General features: G+C 40.9%; 1 protein-coding gene across 3 annotated transcripts; it reads left to right on the forward strand.

Moving 5' to 3' along the window:
- The first annotated feature begins 4,082 nt into the window (after nucleotides 1-4,082).
- LOC117429326 (hepatocyte nuclear factor 1-beta-like) lies at nucleotides 4,083-21,796 on the forward strand. 3 transcript variants are annotated; one of them, XM_034907098.2, is made up of 10 exons: nucleotides 4,084-4,693; nucleotides 8,152-8,351; nucleotides 9,282-9,561; nucleotides 10,071-10,309; nucleotides 15,738-15,898; nucleotides 17,196-17,337; nucleotides 17,772-17,963; nucleotides 18,203-18,306; nucleotides 18,576-18,620; nucleotides 19,996-21,796. In XM_034907098.2, the coding sequence occupies exons 1-10, from the start codon at nucleotides 4,317-4,319 to the stop codon at nucleotides 20,014-20,016; spliced, it is 1,761 nt and encodes a 586-aa protein (XP_034762989.1). In that variant the 5' UTR covers nucleotides 4,084-4,316; the 3' UTR covers nucleotides 20,017-21,796. The 3 variants fall into 3 exon arrangements, with proteins under 3 accessions (XP_058854409.1, XP_034762989.1, XP_034762990.2); XM_034907099.2 differs by lacking the exon at nucleotides 4,084-4,693 and adding an exon at nucleotides 7,524-7,592; XM_058998426.1 differs by lacking the exon at nucleotides 18,576-18,620 and having other exon boundaries at nucleotides 4,083-4,693.
- The last annotated feature ends 250 nt before the right edge of the window (nucleotides 21,797-22,046 follow it).

Genomic DNA, 22,046 nt, shown 5'->3' on the forward strand with positions numbered 1-22,046 from the left:
GGTCGGTGCCTGCACAATGTCTCCAGCCTGATGTGCAACACGAGCTTATGAGAATGAGTCACCGTTATCACTGCCACATGCATTGCTATTGAAAACTCAACTGAACGAGCAAACGCTTTGATCCGATCGGGACGCATAGCAGCCGGTAGGAGGCAGTATTGCTATGGAAGGCCATTAAATAGCAGCCAGGCTTCCGTGGAACTATAGCACGGGCAACCGGCGCTGTGCCCGGGGGTCCAATCACAGTCCCGGAGGGCCATTCCACTCGAGGGTCAACTGGTAACATCATATCATTAACTACTTGAGGGTCTGGATGCAGGGGGAATTGGTTCAATTAAACAATTTAGAACAGGACTGGAACAAAAAAAAAGTCCAGCTTTGGCCAGCCCTGCTCTGTGCCCATGACCCGTTTCAGTAGGATCTTTCAAAGGAGCCCAGAAGACTGGCCGGTACCCTTACAGTATAATATATGGGACCTGTAATTTTGTTTAGAATCTCGAAGTTTTAATTTTCCAACCCATGGAATAGATGCCGGGGTTGTTTTAAAAGAATACAAGAAAGGCTCTTTACGGATCCCAACACGGAAAGACGCACTCCGTACAAATAAATGCATCGTTCACATATCCCGCGAGTCCCATGAATACCGGCCCTCTGTTACTGAATGGAATCGTGCAGTGTCGAGGTGCGCGTCTCACTGTGAATGCACAGGGCCGGCTTGGAGTCGCGCCGGGTGTGCAGGGTGCAACTATTTGCAATATGCAAATTCTAATGTCGATGATTATTAATATTACTATGATATCACAACCATTGTTGAAGCACGTGTTTTGAGAATCACACACCTTTTACTGTTTGAGATTACACCTCGAGACTCACCAGCATATACACAGCGCCGTGCACAGAATACAAACGCGTTTACAATGGGTGTCAGAAAGATGCATGTGTTTCAATTGAAATGCAGATTTCGTTTACAGTGTGGTATGAACAAGTGGACACTGTTGTAAAACATATTGCAATACTGGTAACTGCGTTCCTCTAGTGTTGATTCAGATCGTCTCCTCGGGGGAACTTGTTAATTATACTTTACTCTGGCAACAATTAAAGGTTTATTAGTTAATTCAATTAAATGGCACCGTTTTGGAGCATTAAAACTGGTCGGGTTCCTACAGAACATTTTATAGGGTAGCAGCGATGCAAGAGCGCATTAATTAAACTCTCGTGAGAGTTCCTAATGAGGGAAGAAGGTGATACATGATAGAACATTAACTGGAATGTTTCAGTGTGTCTAATGAGAGCTGACTGATGTGGCATTAAACATTCAATAATTGCTTGTTTTGGGCATCTAATTTCAAATGTTACCATCATTAATCAGAAGGGCTTTTGCCCGAAACGTACTGAAAATAAAATGTTTTATTATTATTATTATTTATTTCTTAGCAGACGCCCTTATCCAGGGCGACTTACAATTGTTACAAGATATCACATTATACATTATTTCACATTATACAGATATCACATTATTTATTTATTTTTACATACAATTACCCATTTATACAGTGGGGTTTTTACTGGAGCAATGTAGGTAAAGTACCTTGCTCAAGGGTACAACAGCAGTGTCCCCCACTGGGGATTGAACCCACAACCCTCTGGTCAAGAGTCCAGAGCCCTAACCACTACTCCACACTACTGCTGCTTTTAATCTTTTAAAACTTTTTGTGTACATTTTTAAAAAAAACTTTTTCTTATCCAGGTTTAAGTGTAGTCTAATTTTAGATAATTGATTCGAACTTATAATGTTACACATTTTTTTGTGGCTGAAAAAATAAAATACTTGCGACGCGCGTTTTATATGCGTGTCATTACAGGGGAAGTAGCCAATATAATCGCCCATAAAGACGCTCCCTTTTTTTAACCCCTAATATACAGCTCTTAACACAAAGCATTAGAAGTCACTGCATTGGTGTTAACTGGTGTTAACTGGCCACAGAATGGAACTTGGGTTCATTAACCTTCTATTAATTTGACAAATGGTATACACCCCTAGAATAGCATGAAATATTGACTCTATTGATTTAGGCTTATGCATATAAAATACACACGCACACGCACACGCACACGCACACGCACACACACACAAGTCAGGACCTGCTGTAACCCGCAGAGGCACTATTAGCCCCCCTGGGTCGGCATTGTGTGGGTAACCCTTTTGAACTTGCTCTGATCACAGAAATGATCTGTCTTTAAGATAACTGTTGTCCCCACATGTTTATTCAGTTTCCAGAGAAGGCTTTCCAATCCTAATCGCGGATTTAACATGATGTGGTCCTTTCATGTGTCCGAACCACAACAGAACCGCAAGGTGCGTTTCAAACGAATCTGGAACCAGCGCAAGCACAGTTCACTGGAGAGAGAGAGAGAGAGAGAGAGAGAGAGAGAGAGAGAGAGAGAGAGAGAGAGAGAGAGAGAGAGAGAGAGAGAGAGAGAGAGAGAGAGAGAGAGAGAGAGAGATCTTGTTATCTCGGGATAGGCGCCCACACTGTATTTTATTCAATCACGTCCATGATCAATAGACTTATTTGATTGAAACGGGACGTTTTTCACCAGTCAGCAGGTTTGGGTACTCCAAACTTTTTATATGGCTAGAGAACTTGATTTATTCAAATAGCATAACATGCCTTTTATTATTATTATTATTATTATTATTATTATTATTATTATTATTATTATTATTATTATTATTATTATTATTCAATAAAAAAACTAATCTGCCAAGTAAGTTTCTATATGATTAGAATATTTATATGATAATAATAAAAACTAAATTAGAACTGTGATTTGGAAACAATATTTGGATAATGCTGTTTTTATAAGGGTCATGGACTGTCAAAGGTACACACGGCACACACCTACAGTGTGCGGTAAACGCGTTCCTTCAGGTGTTTCTTAGAGCGTTCTCCCCATTGAAAATACATTTCGATCGCATCGTTTCGGCACTCACGCGCATTAATTTGTGTGTTATGTGTCGTTTGCACACGTGATGCCTGCACAGTTTGTAAATGAAGGAAGTTAGTCTGTATTTACGATTGTTAAACAAAGAATCCGCTCTCATGCTTTAACAAGCGAATGTGAATAGCATGTGTGGGTGTGTATATATGTATACAGTATATATATATATATATATATATATATATATATATATATATATATATATATATATATAGTATATAGCCGGTAGAATATTGCCAATGTTCCAGTGTATCGGCTTCAAACGTTTTGCGAAAGAACACGTTACAGAATCTGCAACATTATCTTAGAGTCTATATAGTTACAGCTTTTTTTATTATTTGCAATCTCTTTATGGGAACACAAGCGACCGAAAGGCTAAAAATAAAGCTGATTTGTGGACTCTGCAGTGTGGCAATGTGTTTGTTGGTTTGTTTCTTGAAGGGTAATTCTGTCAAACACAATGCCGGTGAATTTAGGATACACGAGAGCCCTATGCTGCCGCTGTGATTGCATAATGCTATTTGATTCAGAAAATCCAATCAAGGAAAGTTGAAAGTATGGAACAGCCTCTTATTGTGTTTCACTGTGAGGCTCGGGATGAGGATAGGAAGGGTGCAGATTAAAGAGACGCGTCGTGGAAAGTGAACATTGTTCTTAATTTCTTTGGCGTCCTTGTGATGAGAGGAAACAATGATATTGTGAAAACATCACACCTTCTACCTGTTAAAATAGCTACATATTAAAACACCATAATCACAGCAGCCCGATGTATTGTTATCTAATAATAATAATAATAATAATAATAATAATAATAATAATAATAATAATAAACTATATCTCCAAAATGTTTTTTTAAGAATATATATTATTTTTACAAAAGGCATGTGTTAATCCTACTCCTTTTATGAAAGCATTCACCCAGCACTTTGAACACAAGTCCAGAGTTCAACAAAAGTTTGGCAGATAAAGCGAACCAATAAAAATCCTGTGCGCTCCAATGTAAACACAAGAGTCCAACCTGCAACCAAACCCGTCCCCGAGTCACTAACAATCGGCTCTGTGGATTTGCATAGTGCTCAGGACTACACCCGTCCCACTTATTAGCATATTTTATAGACCTATTGCCTTCGTCAAGAGATCATGGCTAGTTAGACCATCCCGACCTACTGGAACAGTCGAAGGCTCTCCCCGGGTAGCAGAGAGAGACAGGTGCCATAGACAAGGGGGCACACAGAGTGACACTTTATTTGATCTGTTATTACTTTCGAAAAATACGAGATTTTCTTTTTTTTAATTTATATTTCTTTTTTTTAATGTTTTTAAAAATGGTGTCCAAGTTGACATCACTGCAGCAGGAGCTCCTGGGCGCGCTGTTGAATTCTGGAGTTTCCAAAGAGGTTCTGATCCGTGCTTTGGACGACATGGATCCGAGCCCCGCCACCGCCTTTGGAGTCAAACTGGAAAACTTGCAAATGTCCCCGCCGAGCTCCAAAATGAACGGGAGCGACTCGGACTCCAAACCGGTCTTCCACACTTTGACCAACGGGCACAGCAAGTGCAGCAAGATGTCCGGGGACGAGGGCTCGGAAGACGGGGACGATTTCGAAACCCCGCCGATTCTCAAAGAACTCCAGTCGCTCAACACGGAGGAAGCCGCCGAGCAGAGAGCAGAAGTGGACAGAATATTAAAGTAAGTTCAACTGTACAAAATATAATCATATTATAGGAGAAACGAACGGGAGAGCGTATTGTTTGTTAAAGTGTGTTTGAGAAGCTGTATTGTCAAGCATTGGGTTTATTTAATTATCTATTGAAACCGCGAAACGGTGGCAAACTTGCTGTTTAGAAAATCAATCATCAAAAAATGTGGCTGATGTCATCAGTATTTGACTCTCTTTTATTCTTGTTTGAAACTTTAAAGTTTCTAAAATGTTTAGTTTCTGTTAAAAAAAAAAAAAAAAAACTACACACACACAAAAACCCTAAACAAATGTATTTTAAAATGAATAAGGAAAAAGACACAGGACACACATATAGCCTGTCAAATTATATCATCGACAAAAATAACCAGAACACTGAAAACTCTATTAAATCGCTGTCGTGGATTTAATAGCGTTTTCCTTTGAGTCTTCTCTGTCATTACAATTTGTGCATCGTCTGTTTATAATGTTTACGTGGCTTAAAAATAATTCTGCTTCTTGATAAAGTGTCTCGACGAGACTCTGCAAACTACACGTTTGAGAATTGAATATTAATTGTATGCAACAGATTTAAACACATTTTAGTATTTATATACTTTACACTGTACGTTCTTTTTTTCTGGTAAAACTGACAACAATTCAAATTAAACAGCCGGTTGTGTTTTTCCTGTTTCATATAGTTTTTGAATAATTCATACAATCGGTTGGTTTTACAGTGCAGTATGCTATCGAGAATATCGTTTGTATAAACGAACATGCATATCTTTGATGTTATTAATTATTAACGTAATTATGACACCTTTGAAAAAAAAAAGCTGCCACAAATTAAAAAAAAGAAACGCAGACTTCATAAAATAAACGGCACCGAGTCAGTCTTTTATTTTGCGACTTTGGTTTCCAGTTTTTAAAAGCACCCGCCGGAGTTTGTACTTTCACGCGCTGGTTACTAATTATCCCAAATAGTTTATTATTTCTCTTCTTTAGCAACATATCAACTAAATAGAGCATCTTAATGTATTATTAACTACAGCAAGCATGCCACAATGCTATACACACCGAAAACCTGCTCACCGCTCAGCAGCACTCGGGTCTACAAGAAGAAGGGACACGCTGCCTCCGGTAACTGCGCTTCCTATAGGGTTAGCAGCATTAGGGTTATTTAGAGTTAGTATTCGTATTCGTATTAATATTAATATTATTAGTATTTAGTATTAGTATTATATACAAATATAGAACACTATATTTGTAGAATTGTATTTAATGTCTTGCTTCGCTCCAAAGTTGCTGTGTTATTTATAATTAATAATGATAATTTTTTGACTGATAAAAAAAAAAATCAATGTACTTCTATAAATGCATCAATGGGTATATGTTAAAAAATAAAAGAAGGGAACACATTGAACTTATTTCTTCGTTTACTGTACTACATATATATATATATATATATATATATATATATATATATTATACATATATATAATCTGTTTTATACACACACATTATATATATATATATATATATATATATATATATATATATATATATATATATATATATATATATATATATATATATATATATATATATACATACAGATAAAATAGCAACAATCGTATCCCATGCATTTTTGTTGCAGGATAAATAATCAAATGTTTTGTTCAAAACTGGATCACGCGTTTCTGAATTTGATTACCCAAGAACGAGACGATCCTGAGTGTTAAATGACCGTGACCACGATGAAGTGTGTAGCATTGGTTGAAGACTTGAGATCAAATTATTATTTATGAAAGATTTAGTTCGTCGTCACTTTGAACTGATAAAACATTACACCGACAGCTGCAACCATATTAATTATTATTATTATTATTATTATTATTATTATTATTATTATTATTATTATTATTATTATTTCTCCCGAGACTCACTTGAAGTTTGAAATGTACACGAGTAGGAGAGGCTGGAATAAAAACAACACCTAAAGCACGTGTAGTTAAGTTTGTTATTAATTTAATTATATAAATCATCGACAGAAAGATACACAATGGAGTAGAGCTAGCATGAATAGCGCGCGGTTATTCGTTGTCAGAAGTTCTAAATCAACATCTAAGCCAGAAAGTCTTCCATGTTGGCATTCCCTGGAACAAACAGCCCTGTTTGGGTTTGCAGTCATTTAGAACCGCTGGAAGTGAAATACTTTCTTCGATGTGGAGCTGACAGCAGAGGCGGCTTTTACTGCATACCTTCCTGAAAACTGCATCGACTATACTGAGAGCAGTCAGCAATCGAAAAAAAAATAATAATAATACGCATTTCGATGCATTCGTTTTTATAATATTATTCACAGCGTTTGATTCAAATAAAACTAAAACATGTTTGTGAAAATTAATTAAAAACGTAAAATGGTGTGTTTTAAAACTGCAAGTTATTTAATGCTAAACTGTTTGGGATTCCGAATTTTTACTCGGTATAGTTATCTGATTAAGAATGCTAAACAGGACTGTTCTATCATTAATAGTATAATTTATTTAAATTTTTTTAAGTTAGAATATGCGTCATTTTCAGCAGGAGTAGTCGTAGTTAGTCGATTGAATTCCGTACTTGCGGGTTCTTTCTGGTAGTCGTCTCTGATTTTGCTAAGTGAAGACTTATTTTGCTTTGTTGGGTATTCCTATTTGCGTTCTCAGTTTATATTAATTCAGTTCCGGGTGACTGAAGTTAACAAATATTAAAATACAAACAAACGCGCACAACTGCCAAAAAACAACTTCACCTACAGCCAAAAAAAAAAAAAAAAAAAAAAAAAACAGCGGTGTGGTGCACTCGGAGGATGTGGAAGGCAGAACAAACTAACAACAAACGAAAGCCTCTTTTAGCTTTTACGCATGAGAGGTAAGGTCAAAATGTAGTTGTGCGAGTGTAAAATATTCTTGTTTCTGTTGCCTATTGTTTATGAGCTATTAAACTGGTCAAAACCTCAAATATATGTTGTCAGTTATATGCCAACGGTGGGTCTAAATAATATCTAATTCAATTACAATGTTATGTTGATAACGCAAACGTTTTTGGAATAGGCCCGTACCAGCGTCGTAAGCAGGGCGGCCATTCTGCAGAGGTCAGGGCTCAAACTCTAGCTGCAGTATTTACATGACTGCTTGGTATTTACTATGCAACCTCCGAATCTGTGTTACACGGCAAACCAACACAGAAAATGAAGGAGTCTTTTGTACTTGACCAGAATTTTTACATGCGCATCAGCATTGATGATGCAAAAACACACCCGGGGACATCAAGTGACGGCCATGGGCGGCCGACACCCCCAGCCGCAGGTCTGACAAACACAGCCCAATAAACCCCCCAAACTGGCTCTTCAATTATAAACAATTGCATGGTTGTTGCACATTTCAACCCGATATAAATGGTATTGTTTTTTGTGTGTGTGTTGCATCAGTGAGGACCCATGGCGCGCGGCGCGGATGATCAAGGGGTACATGCAGCAACACAACATCCCTCAAAGAGAAGTGGTGGATGTGACGGGGCTCAACCAATCGCACCTCTCCCAGCACCTCAACAAGGGCACGCCGATGAAGACTCAGAAACGAGCCGCGCTCTACACCTGGTACGTGAGGAAACAGCGAGAGATACTCAGACGTAAGTAAACTATTTCATGTGTGTGTGTGTATATATATATATATATATATATATATATATATATATATATATATATATATATATATATATATATATATATATATATATAAAATAGCGCAACAGGTAGAAGGTGTGATATTTAAACAAATGCATTATTTTTTCACATCATAAAGGCGCCAGATAAATTAAGAAATGCACACCTTGCACGAATAACTTCTTCTTATTAACCCTAGCCAGCCTGAGACCACATAATAAATGCAGGTATAGTTAATTCCAAAGACAATATAGCGAGCGCAGTGTGAGTGCAGACTGTATACCGGTACATTGACCTGTTTGTATAGGATAGGAACCAGACAGTACATTAAACAGAAGCGAGGAGCCGCGGTTTGTGCCCGGCTATCTTAAAAGCCTCTTTTTACGACTCGCCATTCTTTCATTGTCACTTTTTGATGAAACAATGCGCATCCATTGATTTATCGTCGTCTGTTAGATAAAGTGACGTTGATGGCTATATCGATGTGAATTGTTGTGCCCCTTCAAAAACAATTGAAATGGCCGTGGCATGCGAAACGCCGTCTACCTGGCTAGGCCAAAGATGTAAGGTTATTGACGTCGTAGTGCACGCAATAATGTTTAATCGGGCTTTATAAAACAGCAAGCAGCGACCCTGTTGGGGAATCTGTAAAAAAAAAAAATATATATATATATATAACTAAGTAACATACAAATAAATGTCTTCAACTGTACCCTTGGCTTTATATTTGTTTTACTTTTATTATTATTATTATTATTATTATTATTGTTATTGTTATTGTTATTGTTATTATTATTATTATTATTATTATTATTATTATTATTGTTATTATTATCAGATCATGTTTTCCCCTGTCTGTCTAACGGCTCTAATATCTCCCCTTTTTTGTTTTTCAGAATTCAACCAGGATACACAGGGTTCTGGCAGCAATATGACAGACAAAGTGACTCAGGATCAGGTCCTGTTTTTCTTTCCAGAGTTTAATCAGCAAGGTCAGGGGGGTGTGGCACAAGCCGGAGCCGGGGAGGAGGCCGGACTCGAACCTGCCAGCAAGAAGATGCGTCGCAACCGCTTCAAATGGGGGCCGGCGTCCCAACAAATCCTCTACCAGGCCTACGAGAGGCAGAAGAACCCCAGCAAGGAGGAGCGAGAGGCCTTGGTGGAGGAGTGTAACAGGTGAGCGAGTCGAAGAGAGCCGTGCCACCGAGCCGCAGCACAGACCCGGAAACAAAGCAAAGACACTGTGGATCAGCACACACGGGAAATGCACATTTCTATAATAATTGCTGTTTAACAAATATTTTAGTGGCTTGCTTCTCCCTTCAGATTTAGGATTACATCACTGATGAGGACGTGTTGCGAACAATTTGGTGGCATGGAATACAAACACACACACACACCAATTCAAATGAGCACAAACCAATACAAACAAGCTAATCAAATTACAAGGAGTACCTGCTAGAACTAAAGCATGTCTCGGCTGCACACTGCAGATGTAAGGTTTCTGTTTGAGCTTTGTTTTTTTTGTTTTTTTTTCAAGGCAGTAAGTTTCAGTTCTTCCTGAAGTTTATTCCAAGGCCCTGGAGCTAGAAAACGGAGGCCCTTTGAGAAAGAGGCGACGCTGTAAAACACGTGGTCGGTTAGCAAACCCGTTTTTAAAGATCTGTTTCCCCCCCACTCTCCAGAGCGGAGTGTCTGCAGCGAGGCGTGTCCCCTTCGAAGGCACACGGACTGGGATCGAACCTGGTCACCGAGGTCCGGGTCTACAACTGGTTTGCAAACAGAAGGAAAGAAGAAGCCTTCCGGCAGAAGCTGGCCATGGACGCGTACACCGTGGTGCCAGGGCACAGCATGAACCCCCTGCTGTCACACAGCTCCCCACACCAAGCCCAGTCCAACTCCTCCCCACACAGCAAGATGACAGGTAAGACCCTGCACCAGACAGCAGCTAGGCCACATCGTGTTTCTTAAACAAGATGATTATTATTATTATTATTATTATTATTATTATTATGATTATTATTATTATTATTATTATTATTATTATTATTATTATTATTATTATTATTATTATTATTATTATTATTTTTTTTTTTATTATTATTATTATTATAGTAATAGTACTTGTTGTAGTAGTAGTATTGTTATTATCATCATCCTAATTATTATAATTATTATTAATAATCATAATCACCTTTTTTAAGAAACATAAGCAAGTTTTTTTTAAAAGGGAGACAGAAGAAAATAGAGTGTTGTAGAAAAGCAGTGATGAATAACAGCACACCCTGAGTGAGCGAGAGAGCTGAGTAAATGCCTTTCTAATTCTGAGGGGAGGGCTCTTTGAACACGCATTGAAACCCATCCGCATTGTCCCTGGCGTACCTGCAATCTACACTCCAAAGCTGGCAAGCCACTGAGCCAAACAAAGGGCAGCGACGCTGTGACAAGCTCTGGGGTCAGGCCAGGGTCACCGCGGGGTCAGCAGTGGCACGTCCTTGCTGCCAGCAGCGCTGCTCTTTATTAGGAACGGCAGTGCCAGAGGTAGCAGGGATGTGAAGTATGCACGTGCTGGAACCCGTTTATATATCAGAGGCACGCAGCACTTTAATAGACACAGCAGCACATTGTCGCCGTTTGCATCACAAGGTTTGAGGTCAGAGTTTCATTCTACGTATTGTAATGTAAATGCACAGTAGATATATAGGAACAGTTATTATGCAGAACACACAGATGAACGATGTATAGAAAGTGTTTGATCTTCCAGGTCGTGTAATTACACCACACTCCATCAACGAAGCAATGCTAGAACTTCAGGCTATATAAAAAAAAAGAAATAAAAAGTAAAATAAAATAAATACATTTATGTATTTATTTTGAGACCACAATACTTTAAATGCCAGCTTAAAAAAAAATTTGCTAACTTGAAAAACGCACAACCGCATGTCACTTAGCTTGCCAGGGCGTTTCCCATTGTAGCTGACCAAGCCCCGACCCCTGCATGCCAGGTCTGCTCTCAAAGGCAGGGGATGGAGGGGGCAGTGGAAAATCCTGAGCTCTCTTTTGCTCTGTCTCAGTCACGGGCCGCTTGCTCACAAGGTGCCCTGCTAAATCAGCTGGCGCAGCTGTTTTCCAGTGTCAGGCCCAGCATGCCCCCCATTGCGTCGCTATGGCATTGTCCGCATTATGCATGCTTAATTGACAATTAAGCTGTGGCTACTACGTCTCCCTCCCCTTGGATGGGGTCTTCTGCCCTTTCTATAGTATACTCTTTCACCCCATGACACCCTATTGTTTCCACCATATTAGAAGTCTGCAATGACTGGAGCCCCGGTTCATTTATCTCTGCTGGGCAGGGAAGGCTGTTAAAAAGCCTGGAGCCTTTATTGGCTGTAATATAGTGTCGGTAGTGTAGTGCAGACCGTGCCAGCAGGAGCTGTCCCTGGGTATATAGGCCCTATTCGGCCAGACAGGACTGATGACCCCACTGCTTCATGTGGCCTCTTGAAATTGTTTGAAAAGAAAAACAAGGGGGGGCTAGTTCCGCGAAAGGGGTCGTTATGGGGTCAGATCTGGGGAACGAATGAAGTAAGAGAATTGGGTAGTGGCTGGTGCTCCTATTCATCACACGAGTACCATTTACAGCGCGGGGCTATTTAGAAAGAAAAAGAAAATGGGTTGGAATGCAAAGCATTTCAAAATCGTTTAGGATCGCAGTCGTTCGTTTTCGGTGCATGATGTTTTATTTCACGATGTTTCAGTAGGAAACCCGTTGCTACTGAAGTTAATAGAAGGGAAGCTTTTGTAACAGGCCTAGAACAGCCAAGACCGGATCATACCTGGTTTCAAATGAAATGCAAAGGGCAAACGACCCGTGTCCTAACTGTGCTTTTTACAATCTACATGAATGGAGCTAATTAGCAAACCTGTGAGGCTCGACAGCCAGTGGCAGCACTAACCCAGTCGGTTCCCTTCCTGATAACCCCAGTGCTGCAGCCACAGCTGCTCCTATTTCAACACTTCGGCTCCCTGGCTTTTAACTGTGCACAAGAGGGTGGGATAACATACGGCACGCACAGTTCTGTCCTGCACGGAGCCGAGGGCTCAGGCATGCTGTAATGGAGGTGGAGGCTGACTGTTTATATGGGGCAGTATTGTTTCTTCATCGCTTCACCGTGCAGTATGAGATAAGGTTGCACAACTTGCTTTTCCAGTCTGTCACTGATCTGAGAAAAATTAAATTATGCAATTTGCCCCACTATTAGGTAAAGAAAGCCAAGCTTGCTTCTCTAATTCATACTGCATCATGCCGGTACTCAGTCCCCCTCTGCAAAGGCACGCTGCTTTGCACCGAGCAGGCTGTGCAGGACTGCATTAGCTTTTATGGATCCACTTGCAGTTTTTAGTGTTGATTGGACAGGGGCAGACAGGCCGGCACAGAGCAAAGGGGTTTTACAGCAGATATAAACCTCCGAATAAGAGGAAGAAGCAGCTGAACTCCCAAAGCTGAAAACAACCCCTAGACTCGTGGGATAATTACAGAGATATATTAGGGTGAACAGCAAAGAGTTTCCAAAACTGAGTGCAGTTCAGAGAGAGAGAGAGAGTGAGTGAGAGAGAGAGGGAGAGGGAGAGGGAGAGAGAGAGAGGTTCTTCTGCAACGCTTCACAGGTCACTTTGAAATACCCTGAGTTATACAGCTCAGGGCAGTGGGAACACTTTTTAGAAAGCGTTACGGAAGAGACAAACAAACTGGCTACTCGAGGGTCAAGGACGCTGCCTGATCCTGCGCTACCGTCCCGTCCCATTTTCACTTCATGATGTTTAGTACACAGAGGCCTGGGAGCAGACAGGCATATCTGTTTTAATACAGACCAAGATGCTTTTCTGAGCTACAGTCTATAGAGAAAGCAGAGACTTTGTTGTGATACAAGGTGCTGTTACCATATATACATATATCTAGATTCAAAATAAAATTAAGAAAGAAATACACAAATCTATAGACACGTACAGGAAAAAGAACTAAAGCCCAGCTCTTTGAAGTCGTGTTGGGAACAGCAGATCAAATCAAACTTTATTTGCATGGCACTTTTCACGGTGGAGTCATCTCAAGACGCTTAACAGAAAACAACAGTTCAAAACATCAACAATAAAACTGCGAAAACCATAAAAACAGTAATAAAACTCTAGTACATAAAAAAAAATATATATATAAGAACAGTCAAAACAGCGAAACAGTAAAGAAATCAATAATTGACAGTCAGATTAAAATGGAAACGACAGATCATAAAAGTAGGTTTTCAATCTTGAAAACCACTGAGCCAGGTATCCCAGGTAAAGCAGGGACCCAGCGTCCTGTGCAATGATAAAAGACAGAGGAAGGCTCTTGCTACAGAGACCACACTCCCCGCACTGCCTCAGGGCTGCGAAGGGGGCAGGAGCAGCTTGAGAACATGCCGAGCCAGCCTTTCCCTGGTTGTGTACCTGCAGCCTCTGGAGAGAGGGCACAAAGCAAAGCTACTCCCTGGAGAGGGTGGGAGGGCTGTCATATGCAGCAGCTCCTTCTGCACAATGTTAATCAGTCCTTTGATATTACATGGATCCCATGCAGCTCCTGAAGGGTTCAAATCAGAGAAGATCACAGCAGATTGAAAAAAAAAAAGAGAGAGAAAACTTTAAAACAGGGCCCCCCCCACCACCTTCAGCTCCCACCTCCCCCTGGAAGACAATGATCACTGCTCTGGTCTCTGCAGGGTTACAATTAACTAGACTGTAGGTTCTTGCTGTGTTTAAAGGCAACTCTACAGCCCCTGCGGTCATGATTTTGCATTTAAATTTTTTGAAATTTTAAAACAATTTGTGTGAACTCTATGGGGTTGGAGAAGTTGCTACACAGATATGAAATGTAACATGGTACAATTATACAAGCACTATATACATACATACATATATTAAACTTAAAGAAACAGTCTTCGGCAGCCTTTACTTTGTCATTAGCCCCCCCTCGCTCCCCTCGTCGGGTAGCTGACACCCCCAGTCTAACCTTGTGGTTCTCAGACAGGGCTTCGGCATGTGAATCACTGCTCGACGGAAACCTCTCTCAATAGAACACCCCTCATGTGACACCTGTACCAGGGCCAAAGCTGTAAAAGAACAGTCTGTTTATGAACCCCAGCCTATTGTTCATCCACCAGGTCACAGGACCAATCAAGTGTTTTATGGGTTGTTGTTTTTTTTACTGGTGTTTACAAGACACACTGGAGCGTCATCAGTGAGTTTGTTTCAGATCCAGGGTTGTTTAAAGTCTCCTAAAGGCTAGACCGGCTCTGTGGAGCTGCATTGGGGAGGGGAGAAGAGTTGCCTGATGAAATATTCTTGAGCTGTTGAATGGTGCACCTGTTGTTTTACATAAAAGTCTATCTGTTCCATTAAGCCAAGTTGGTCTGCATCACATACATAAGCTTTTTCTCCAATGCTTTCTAAAAAAAAAAAGAAGTAATTTAATGGGTTTTGTTGTGCATCTAAATATTTCTCACTAGTGTTGTAGTCTTAACAAGCTGTGTATACCTGCAGCATGAAAACACCCTGGCTGGATTATCTGTATAAAAAGGGTCAGTTCCTTTAGAGAAGCAGAAGAAAGAAAAGCGTGATTTATAACTCTTTGTCCCGTGTTCCTGCCCAGCTGCTTTTCTTGTTTGATCCTTTCTGGGTACGGGACGGATCGTTATTTGGGAAGCCCCATGCCAGCCCCACACAGGCGACATCGCTCTTTGTATAAACAATGTGTCCTTCTTGTAGAGTGTGTGGCGATACCGTCTGTCAAAAAGACTTTGCATGAGGTTAGGAACACAGGATAAGAATGGGATTGACATTGGCTGTAATTGTGTAATGTTTACTCTGCTCATAACTGAGTCAGTCAGGGCTGGCAGAGAACACACTTTGTTAAAGTGGAGACACGACAGCCATGAATTTGGAGATGCTGCTTTCGGCTGCAGAACACAATTCTAAAAAAAAAAAAAAAAAAAAGAGGGATCTAAAAGTGTGTTTAAAAAAAACCTAATCCTGCTTGCGTTACCTGGGCTAAGCGTTTGCACCCCTGTGGCCTTGGCATTCCCCGAGTTTTATCTGCTGCCTCCCTCTCCCCAGCACGGCATTGACAGGCGTGCAGAAACACATCGGCAGCCTTTGAGCTCTCAGTGTGTGCCGACCTGTCAAACCACAGCACTGTGTACATATACTGCATTACATTCCCTTAGCTTCACGAAACCTTATCAATGCCATGACTGTCTTGCAAATGATGGGCAAGGCAGACACTGCCTGACTAATCATTGTTTATTTCATTTTTTTTAATGCAGGAGTCAGGTACAGCCAGCAGGGAGCTAGCGAGGTCACTTCCTCGACGACCATCAGTCACCACGGCAACAACGCCATGGCAACCAGCCAGTCAGTTTTACAGCAGGTGTCACCGGGAGGCCTGGACCCAAGCCACAGCCTACTGTCACCTGACTCCAAGATGGTGAGTCCACCTGGTCCAATCGCAACTCAGAGCTCAGCTGATAAGATAAGAGAGCTCCCTGCCTCAGCCAATTGCAAAATAGAAAGCAGCTTCGTTTCCTGTTCCGACTGGCTGAGAGAGTCCCCGAACTAAAACAAAGAGCTCATTGTGAGTGGAAAGCTGGTGTCCATGGCTGGTGCGGTGGTTTGAGCGGAAGGCAGCGCGGCAGCGCTAATCCTTAGCCTTCCCCGAGGGCTGAAGGTGCACATTTAGCTAGGAGCCAATAAAGCTGACAAAGACACATTCTCGTGGTATTGATTAAATACCTTGTAAAGAGAGCGGGGTGGGTGGAACACTGTTTGTTTTTCACCGCTAATGACACTGCAGTTCAATAATGTGGTGCTTTTATAAAAAAAAAAAAAATCACCTTTTGACTTTTCCCCTTTCTTCCTGAAACAAACACAGCCAGAACGGTGCAAAGCCAGTTTATATTAGTCTGAACCCAAATCAACCGCTAAAACGTGGTAGCAGAATCATACAGCATTTAGCACTGTTTAACTAGCTCGGTGCTGTTAAACTTCCAGTCGCTGATGTGGTATCAACCCACTTTGTGTGGTGTTGTCTTCATGGCATTCATGAACCCTTTCAAACACTCATTGAATGCAGCGCCAGTCACAGTGATAGCGCAGGGACACAAAGACAGGACCCTCTTACTGCTTATTGTTGTATTGTCTTAAGCTGCCGTCTCTATCATGACAGCTGCTATGTATTTAATCAAGCAGATACCTGCTCAATAGCTTGTTTAAGATTAGTGGCAGCTAGACTGTTAGGCACATTATCACTATAGTGCACACCTGCGATTGAAAAGCTTTCCTTCACAAACACACACAAATAAAAAGTTTAAGGTTCTTTTATTAAGAGCATTTAAAGAAAATCAACAGAATTTGGATAAACACCTCTGTGCTATTAGGGTGGTCACCTCACACAATCAACAGCCTCGCTGTGCTGGATTACGTTTGGCAGGCTTACAAGAACTGCAAATAATACTGGCTTCACGGAGAAGTTTGGGAAAAAATGTTAAAATTAGAAAAAAGGTGCTATTGATCAAAGAGAGCCTTACTGAGAAGCAGTATGTATTATAGTTAATAATTACTGAGTAAGTACAGGAAGTGTCTTCATGTTTTTAGATAGAATCGTTATTTTATCAAACACGAATGACGGGAATGTATTTCACAATCCGGGCTGGCGAGAGGTTTCTTGCAGACCGATATCAAGTCTTAGTTTTAACCCCGGTTTCTTCTCCACGTTTGTTTTGCAGATCTCAGTCTCAGGTGGAGGGCTTCCCCCAGTCAGCACTCTGACAAACATCCACAGCCTATCCCAGACTTCTCACCACGGGCACCAGCAGACCCAGAACCTCATCATGACCCCCCTGTCCGGAGTCATGGCCATCGCACAGAGTAAGAGCGCTGACCCCCGCACGGAGCATGCCTTGTTACTGGAGCTAGAGTTAAGCTGAGGCAACACAGAGCCACTTTGCAGCTTGGAACTTGGTTTCAAGAGACTAGGTTTCAGGCCACTGCAGGGCACACTATAGGGGAGTCTTGGGGTTTGGTACAGCAACCTCAAACTAGGTCTGCCGGCCTCCTGGAACCAGGTTTCAAGCCGCTGTTCCTGAAAACGTGGCTTTGTGTTCCCTCAGCTTCAGAGTGCTACTCAAGTGTTTTTTATCTAGAAAAACGTACTGCAGATTTTCACAGAACAAGACAATGTCACTGATATTGTGTAACATTTAAATAGAACTAGTTTTCTTTGTTTTTGTTTTTTTTAAAATCCTGCTTAGATTTTTGGAATTACTCGAAAAATCATTTAAACATAGTCTTTTCTTTCCAAGGTTTGAACACGTCCCAGGCGCAGAGCGTCCCAGTTATCAACAGCGTGACTGGCAGCTTAGCAGCCCTGCAGCCAGTCCAGTTCCCTCAGCAACTGCACAGTCCCCACCAGCAGAGTTTAATGCAACAGTCTACCAGTCACATGGGCCAGCAGCCTTTCATGGCCACAGTCACCCAGCTGCAGAATTCTCACAGTGAGTAACGTGTGCAAAGACACTGTGAAGTGCTCTAGGGAGGATCAGTGTGTGCGAGGGTGTGACCATTCCTCAAGAGGGAGGGGGGGGGGGGGGAATTATTATTATTATCATTATTATTATTCATTTTATAGAAGTCCTCCACGGCTTAGTGAATCTGGCTGGAATTTGTGATTTAGGGTTGTAAGCCTGGGAGGTCAGTGTTGTTTAACATTCTTGTGTCGTTTTTCTTTCTGAAGTGTACTCACACAAGCAGGAGCCCCCCCAGTACTCCCACTCCTCCCGCTTCCCCTCCGCCATGGTCGTCACGGACACCAGCAGCATCATGCCCTCCAGTAAACAGGTGAGTCCCACTCAGGAGTGGTTTTTTGGTTTTTTGTTTTTTTTACAAGAAATCTTTCATGTTATGATATTACCAGCAAAACGTTTGTCTTGCTTTTTCTTCAGTTTCTTTTTAGCACAAAAAATGTCTGATGCAAGATTTTGCAGCAAAATCTGGCCTTTGATTCTGCTGTGTGTGTGTGTGTGTTTTTTTTTTGTCCCTGTTTTGAAAGCTGTTGTGTTTTGCCTGTTCTTTGACCTTGATTATTTGTTTGTTTGCTGTCGCACTAGGATGCCACTGTAAACAAGATGATGCAACTCGGGGGGCTGTCCTGGGTAAATATTAAACAAAATAAAGAAATACGTTTGATTTGTGAATATATCTGTGGAACAATCGGATGCAGGTTTTAAATGAAATCTGGTTTGCTTCCACCTCAGAAATTTTAGAAACAAAATGATCATCATTATATTTTTAAACAGAATGTGAATTAACAAACAATGTTATCACTGCTAAAAATGATTGTGAAAACAAAACAAAAAAAGTAAAAGCAATTAGAAACTGCAACTGTGCACAATTTACCCTTTTTTTTTTTGTCTCGCAAATCTCAATCAGTCGACCAATCAGGCGCATCGATACTTCTCAGAATTCTATTTCCTTTGAAAGTCCCTTTCAATCAATCTGCAGAGCACTCAGCCCCAACCGCACTTGATTAATTATGCCTCCTTTCAGTTTCTCTCTCTCACGCTCAGATAACTTTCCCTGTTTGGGCAAGCCTTTCAGAGCACAGGAAATGTTCTCTTAACTTAATCAAAACACATGACAGTATTGCATTTGGCTAGCTGGCTACCCTGATTAAGGCTGAGGGAGGAGAGAGGGGCTCCAGTAATTATTGCTCTTCCCTCTCCACCAGCGTCATCTTCTCAGTGATCGCTCTTGCTTGAAGTATCACCAAAGAGCTCTCGCTCGTTTCACACGCCCAATTTCCCACACTGTTGGAACAGAATTCACAAATAAACTCACCCCTTCTTATTCCTTCCTTCCTACCTCTTTATCACGTTTAAATTAAATCAGCATGATGCAGTGCAGTCTTAAAAAAGAAAAAAAAAAATGCACTTAACCTCCACTGGCCCTGAATGTACCGTACATACATGACATGAAATAGGGTGCATTCCACATTCTGCAGCCTTTTCCTTGCAGTATTGTGTGTTGAGGCAGGTCTGGTTCACTAGTCGCATCTTATCAAGTGCGAGTGTTTGGATTAGGCGGTGCACAGCTCCTCTCATTACAGCACAGACCCTGCCTCTGGTTTTATGGCCCCTGAGTTTGTTTGTTGACCCGCCCCCCCAGGTCTTAGCACCCTGATTCTAATGACGAATCCTACAGATCCACTGGCGTCCAGCTTATCTCTCTGTAATGTTTGTAAGCCATCGGGTCACAACAGGTTCAGCCTCTCACCGCCCCTCCACCCCCCCAGAAATCTAAAATGAAATCAAGCACATGCAATGCCCTTAGCAGCTATCACAAGCTACTGTAATAAAGTGGTCAGAGTGAAGCTTCAGAATATTTACTCACTGATAGGAACAGGCTGTTTTTAATTTTGAACAGCAAATGCACAGCAACTTCCCCCTTTGGCATTACTTAAAGCCGCAGGAGCTGGCATACAATTTCAACTAACTCTCTTTTTTTGTTTTCCTCCCTCCTCTGTTTCAGTGTCCCTTGCAAGCTTGGTGATGCTCCACACCTGACTTCGCAGGCACCTAGCAACCGGCGCGCGTTTTCCATCACATCACTTCGGTCACCATGGCGACGATTAACGAGCTCAGCCAGTGGATTGGATGATGACTCCGTCAACAAATTTGGGAAAAGAAAAAAAAAGAATGAAACTGTTTTGTTAGGAGCTGAAAATAACTTGATATTCATTGGCAAGAAGAAGAACAAAATTGGAGACGCCTCCTTCGATTACGAAACAGTATTTTTTCCATTTTCTCATTTTCTGTTCGAGTAGAACAAAAAAGAAAAAAATATATATATACTTTCTGGAGAAAGACAGACTGCAGCACTTGTCTGCAGTCTACACAGCCACCTGTGGGAAGCTCGTTGACAATCATCTGTTACTTAAAAGCAGCTTCCCTAAAACTCAGCTGAGCCAAAGAAGTTTGTACATGAAACCCAGTTCCCTTGCAAAGAGTCCCCCTGCGTTTTCAATCTATTAATAAGAATGTGGAGGAATCCCAGACAAGACTGGACATCGAGGGAGAGGAGAGAGGAGAGACCGCAGCTGAGAAGGAAGAGGCTATACTGATCAACATAGACGATGAAAAATACCTATATATAACATGTATATATCTATAGAAATATGTGGACAAGTACCGTCTGAAACAAGGACGGTGTAGGCTTTTTCAAGGACGTCCTGCTGACTGAATTACCCCCAATTGATTTGCACCCGTCTGCATGTTGTCACATCATTATTCAGGTCATTGGAGTTTTGCCAAAAACAAAAAACTGTGATTAAAACAAAAACATCAGATTTTTTTTTTTTAAATGCAGCAAAACTGCACATTGTTAACTATAATATTAATAATGACGATAACGGTAATACTAATCACAGTGTACTATTGTATGACAATCACAAGCCAATTTACCAATCCCTGACACCTTTTTATTTCACGTTATGTGCATATACTAGCTTGTAAAGAGTCTTCCATATTTTTTGCACAGGCATGTCTTTAGACTGCTTGTGATCTCAAATGCTTTATTTTTTTAGGCGGCTTGGTTGAAGGGGTGAATTGAAGGGACTTAAATAAGATCTCTAAACAAACGGTCTCGCACCTCTGCATGTCATCTATAAACGCTCAGAGCTGAGCCTTGCCAGCATGGAGCTGCTGCAGCTGCAGTTTATATACAGCATGTATATCGGGGCATGCATGACAACTTCTTTAAACTGTGAATTGAAGTCAAATATTGTCAACTGATGGATAAAAAGTTTCCTTCACTTGACGTGACAAACAGTGTCACTTATGCATGCCTCACCTTTTTTTGGGGACGGCTGCATAACAATCACTGGCTAATACAAGTCAATAATGAAATACTTATTACCCGTCTTTGCAGCAGTATTAATTTGCCTTTTATTGCTCCATTGTTCCAAGATGTAAATATTTAATCATTTCTTTCCTATGTATTGAAAATTCATGTCCTAACAAGACTACGTTTCGCTACTTAATTCAGTGGCTAATTGTTTTCTATAAACAGCCACACTTCAAAAGGTCACAGCAAAGATTATTAGATATTTTTTTGTTTTTACGTTGGTCTGCAAAGACAGAGCTACTGCCAAAGACGCTTGGGAGGGACTTTCAGTTGAGCGTCCTCAGAGGACGAAAATGTGACTGCAATCGATTTTGTTCTGATGTATTATTTTTGTATAAAAAAATTGAAATCAATCTTTTAAAATCATATTTATACTTGTTGTAAAGTGAATATTGCAAGTAAACATTTTTTTTTTTTGCAAAATGAATTCTTGTCTACAGTTTATATTTCCATTACCCCCAAACAGAGCACAATGACTCAGTGTGGAAATACTGAAGAGAAGAGAACACTCACACATTGCTGGAATACACCAACATGTGTATTATTATTATTATTATTATTATTATTATTATAGAGTAATACACTCACTACTGAGAGCTACTGCTCGTAGAAACCTTTAACCCCTTCAGGTACACGAGGAACCGAGCGCTGGCTGTTCAGACGGTTTCTTCTTAAAA

This window comes from Acipenser ruthenus, chromosome 24, assembly GCF_902713425.1.
Source record: "Acipenser ruthenus chromosome 24, fAciRut3.2 maternal haplotype, whole genome shotgun sequence".
Taxonomy (NCBI): Eukaryota; Metazoa; Chordata; class Actinopteri; order Acipenseriformes; family Acipenseridae; genus Acipenser; species Acipenser ruthenus.

Bases quoted from the DNA above. Each gene is read 5' to 3' on its own strand.
- LOC117429326 (XM_034907098.2), top strand. From the start codon at position 4,317: ATGTTTTTAAAAATGGTGTCCAAGTTGACATCACTGCAGCAGGAGCTC. The intron at 4,694-8,151 runs GTAAGTTCAACT...GTGTTGCATCAG, and splicing joins GAAGTGGACAGAATATTAAA to TGAGGACCCATGGCGCGCGG. The intron at 8,352-9,281 runs GTAAGTAAACTA...TTTGTTTTTCAG, and splicing joins ACAGCGAGAGATACTCAGAC to AATTCAACCAGGATACACAG.